The sequence below is a fragment of the Scophthalmus maximus genome, chromosome 18, assembly GCF_022379125.1.
Source record: "Scophthalmus maximus strain ysfricsl-2021 chromosome 18, ASM2237912v1, whole genome shotgun sequence".
NCBI lineage: Eukaryota > Metazoa > Chordata > Actinopteri > Pleuronectiformes > Scophthalmidae > Scophthalmus > Scophthalmus maximus.
Window position 1 is genome coordinate 10,280,001 of NC_061532.1, and position 4,535 is coordinate 10,284,535.

The 4,535-nt window shown below is 49.1% G+C and overlaps 1 protein-coding gene across 5 annotated transcripts in view; it reads left to right on the plus strand.

Moving 5' to 3' along the window:
• sgk1 (serum/glucocorticoid regulated kinase 1) overlaps nucleotides 1-4,328 on the plus strand; it is a 31,792-nt gene extending 27,464 nt beyond the window's left edge. For 4 of the 5 annotated variants that reach the window (XM_035617736.2, XM_035617740.2, XM_035617738.2 and 1 more), the window contains 9 exons: nucleotides 842-917; nucleotides 1,107-1,182; nucleotides 1,347-1,535; nucleotides 1,632-1,763; nucleotides 2,553-2,789; nucleotides 2,908-3,003; nucleotides 3,138-3,293; nucleotides 3,407-3,496; nucleotides 3,666-4,328. In XM_035617736.2, coding sequence (XP_035473629.1) covers nucleotides 842-917; nucleotides 1,107-1,182; nucleotides 1,347-1,535; nucleotides 1,632-1,763; nucleotides 2,553-2,789; nucleotides 2,908-3,003; nucleotides 3,138-3,293; nucleotides 3,407-3,496; nucleotides 3,666-3,833 — 1,220 coding nt within the window. In that variant the 3' untranslated portion in view covers nucleotides 3,834-4,328. Of the gene's footprint in view, nucleotides 1-161; nucleotides 707-841; nucleotides 918-1,106; nucleotides 1,183-1,346; nucleotides 1,536-1,631; nucleotides 1,764-2,552; nucleotides 2,790-2,907; nucleotides 3,004-3,137; nucleotides 3,294-3,406; nucleotides 3,497-3,665 lie in introns of those variants that run through there. The other variant, XM_035617737.2, reaches the window with a different exon arrangement.
• The last annotated feature ends 207 nt before the right edge of the window (nucleotides 4,329-4,535 follow it).

Here is a 4,535-nt window from a genome sequence, read left to right on the forward strand (position 1 = left end):
CGTCGGATTATTTGCACAGGACTCGCCGACTCGATGGGGGCGCAGGCAGGGTCGCGATCTCCTAGGGGGGGGGGGGGGGGGGGGGGCAATGACTGAAGAACTTTCCTTGAGAATTTCACTTCCTGTGCACGAGCTGGTTCATTCGGTGCCACTGGAACTTAAAGTGGACTCCATGTGTTACCACCCTCGGATGTCATTGGCCCATAAGATGTATTTCTACAGCTTTTGGAAAATGTGGCTGTCTTTCGAACTGTGTGTGACACACCGGAGGTTGAGCAAAGTTGCTATGGTACTGTACAAACATTCGTGCAAAACAGTACAACCCGGCCTTTTCAGCAAGTGGTGGTGGCAAAGACGCCCCCTAGCTTTCTCCTTATGTTTTTGACGCAATCCCAACCTGAGGCGCGGCTATGACGCGCTGGGGGGCGCAACGGCCTCTCATTGGTCTAGAGCAGGATCGATCATGGGATCACGCCCACAGCGGCTTGAGGGCGTGTGTGTGCGCGTCTGTGACTGTGTGAGGGGCAGCTCCGCCCCCCTCCTGGCCTGTTATAAAACAAGAGCCCAAAAGCACTGGAGTCATATTTGGGCAGTTGAGGAGAGCAGAGTCTCTGTCGAACTCATCACATCATGACGGTCAGAAGAGAAACCGAGCAGCCCGTGCTGACTTACTCCAAATCTAGAGGGCTGTTGGCTCTACTCACCGGTACGGAAACAGAACCGGATATTTTCTTAAGCGGATTCTTCACGACGTGAAAGAGCTACTTTTTTCCTTCTTCTTTTTAATCTACAAGTCGTAATCATTGTTTTGTTTGTTTTGTTTCTCTCTTTTGCGTTGCAGCGTTCATGAAACAGAGGAGGATGGGTCTGAACGACTTCATTCAGAGGCTTGCCACAAACTCCTACGCCTGCAAGCAGTGAGTACCATCTGACTCATGTTAGTGCTATTCACTGGAGGACGAACCACTGGAAACACACGCAGAAACTTTGTGTCTTAATGTGACTCCCAAACCAGCTAAATTCACATTTTTAAAAACTGTTGAGAATACTTTTGAGACTTTCTCATTAGATGAACTAAGTTTGAACTCTTTTTTTTTTTTTTTCAGCCCTGAGGTCCAGTCTATTCTGAACTTAAGTCCTCCTCAGGATGCAGAGCTCATGAACACAAACCCTTCTCCTCCCGTAAGTATATATTTCCATGAAACAGTGAATTGTGTGCTCCTTCCTTTGTTTACACTGTGACATATGCTTAGATGCACAAATGCCTCCTCTGTTAATGCGTCTGGAGCCAACATTTTGCAGTTGTTTTAATGGTTCTAACATCCCCCCCCCCCCTCCCCCCACAGCCCAGTCCATCCCAACAGATCAACCTCGGTCCGTCCTCCAACCCCTCGGCCAAACCCAGTGACTTCCACTTCCTCAAGGTGATCGGCAAGGGCAGCTTCGGCAAGGTCCTGCTGGCACGCCACCGCACAGACGACCAGTTCTACGCCGTCAAAGTCTTACAGAAAAAGGCCATCCTCAAGAAGAAGGAGGTAAATGCGCTTGCACTTGCACTCGACGCCTCGTGCCACAAAAGGTGTTGCCGCATCAACACGTCTAACCCCATTCTCTTTGTGTGCTCTGTGCAGGAAAAGCACATCATGTCAGAGAGGAATGTGCTGCTAAAGAATGTCAAGCACCCGTTCTTGGTTGGTCTGCACTACTCTTTCCAAACAGCAGACAAACTCTACTTCATCCTGGACTACATCAACGGTGGAGAGGTGAGTTTCTTTTGAACAGCTGTCAGAAAAAGAAAACGAAACGAAATGGGATATGGAGCAGAGATGAAAGAGGGGTCAGGGGAAGCCGAGCTATTTAAAGTAGGAGCCGGTTTGACAGAGGAAAGTGGAAAACTTGAGATGGATGTTAGCTGAGAGAAGGGAGGGTGGACACGAAAGTGTACAATCGGAATCATAGTCAGACACAACGATGAGGCAGAGACAGACAGTGGGGATATCCTGTCATCAGACGCGGTCTTTCTGTCTTTCTTCCACTGAAGGAAACACCTCTCAGGAAGTCATGCGGTGGGTTTGGACAGTGGGAGAAACTCGGGGGGCCAAAATTAGCAGAGCCTCTCAGACCCCAGCGTGTCTAATTGCGCTAATTTCCTGTGATTGTTGGACGGGCAAAGACAGTGCTGATTAAATATGGGCCTCGTCAGGAAACAGGACGCATTTACCCTCCTTCTTTCCCTTTCTCTTTTCTTCCCCTCTGTTTCTCTCCATCCCACTGGTCTCTCTCTCTTTCTCTCTCTCTCTCTCTCTCTCTCTCCACCTTTGGCCCATCATTTCATCTGTCTTCCCTTGTCAAACTTTTTAAGCCATTGCCTTCCTGCCTCTTTATTTCCTCCCATCCGGTTTCCTGTCTGTCTCTCAATGTCTCCTTCTATTGTCGGACCTCTCTTGTGCTAATTTCCAATCTCCGCGCTCGTCTTTCTGAGAGCGTCTGTATGAGATCCATGAAAAATGTATGCACTTGTAAACAACCTCTATATTTTTCCTTTCCTCCAGTTGTTCTACCACCTGCAGAGAGAGCGCTGCTTCCTCGAGCCCAGAGCCCGGTTCTACGCTGCGGAGATCGCCAGCGCCCTGGGCTACCTCCACTCCCTCAACATCGTCTACAGAGACCTGAAGCCCGAGAACATCCTGCTCGACTCGCAGGGACACATCATCCTCACAGATTTCGGCCTGTGCAAGGAGAACATCGAACTCAACGGGACCACGTCGACCTTCTGCGGTACGCCAGAGGTGAGGATCAAATCTGCAGCACCGCTGACGTCTGTTGTTTCTGTGTTTTTGGGCGGCACTCTGTGATATGCGGTATGTTACTCTAACCACTTCTCCCTGTCTTTTCCGCGGTCCGCAGTATTTAGCTCCCGAGGTGCTCCACAAGCAGCCGTACGACAGGACGGTAGACTGGTGGTGTCTAGGAGCTGTTCTCTATGAGATGCTCTATGGCCTGGTGAGCAACGTTACGCCTCACCCTCAATATGTTCTTTAATATTATAAATGTGCAGATCAGTGATCATCGTGTGGATTCCTTGCTCGCTGTTGTTGCCGTCAAGATCTTAACCTTTATCTTTTGTCCCTCCTCAGCCCCCGTTCTACAGCCGCAACACAGCGGAGATGTATGACAACATCCTGAACAAGCCGCTGCAGCTGAAACCCAACATTTCCAACTCGGCCAGACACTTGCTGGAGGGCCTGCTGCAGAAGGACCGGACCAAGAGGCTGGGCTGCACAGAAGACTTTGTAAGTGACCTGACGATGTGGTTCTACTGTTTGTGTGTATCTACACGCTTATTTTCAATGGTATCCCTGTTAAAAAAACATCATTTAATTATGCGACTGTGGTCTTTTTTCAGATTGAAATTAAGAACCACGTATTCTTCTCTCCCATCAACTGGGATGACCTCAATGCCAAGAAGATCACCCCTCCCTTCAACCCCAACGTGGTATGTTCTTTTTTCAATTCCCTGGCCTAAGGATGGTTTATTTATGATTTTGAATAGTGGCCACAGTCTACAGGCTCAGTATTTATATCATATTTCAGTATAAATAAAACATTTCTAAGTATGGCTTGAAATTTTACACTCATCTCTGCTCTCCTTTTCCTCCCGCCAGACTGGGCCCAACGACTTGCGGCACTTTGACCCAGAGTTCACCGATGAGCCGGTGTCCAGCTCCATCGGCTGTTCCCCAGACAGTGCACTTGTCACAGCCAGCATCAAAGAGGCTGCCGAGGCCTTCGTGGGCTTCTCCTATGCCCCGTCTATGGACTCCTACCTATAGGATTTAAACACAGACGCTCAAAGGAGACCAGTTTAGATTTACCGGGCATGAACTGTGTCCACGGATCTGCATCTTGACCCCCGCCCAACACGTCCCGTCATGGTGATGGATACTTCCGAACCCAGCCCCTGCAACGACTCTGCAACTACGACTGTATACGTGTGCATTGCCAATTCTCTCCAGCTCTTGAATGGAATCAAAAAGACTTGCTAGAAGAGGATTCCTGCCACTCACAACCACTCGTTGGGGTTGGTTTCCTCCATTTCACCATGATCTACCAATGCACAAACATTTTTCAGCCTTCCACCGTGGACACAAATCAACATCCCTCTTCAGCCTTCGATTGCCCAGCTCTAATCTGATAGTGGAGGGCCTTCACACAAAGCTCAGGCAGTTTAAGACCCCCCCTCGACCCTGAAGTCACAACTGACAAGCACACCAACCTCCACCCTTTTTGTCAAAAGACAAAGGCTGGACCGCACTGTACCAGCCCCGGGTTAGGGTTAGGGTTATGAATGATGAAAACCATCATCGTCATCATCTATGTAGCGAAACATCTTCTCTAATTTGAGTCTCCTCATCCACAGGGACCTGCCTGTTGGGTCTGAACGAGTAGCTCGGAGATTACATGCGTTTTGGTGCTTTAGTTTCTTCTCATTTCCTTTCTGTGTGATTGAAAAGGGAGTCATTTGAGGCTGAATG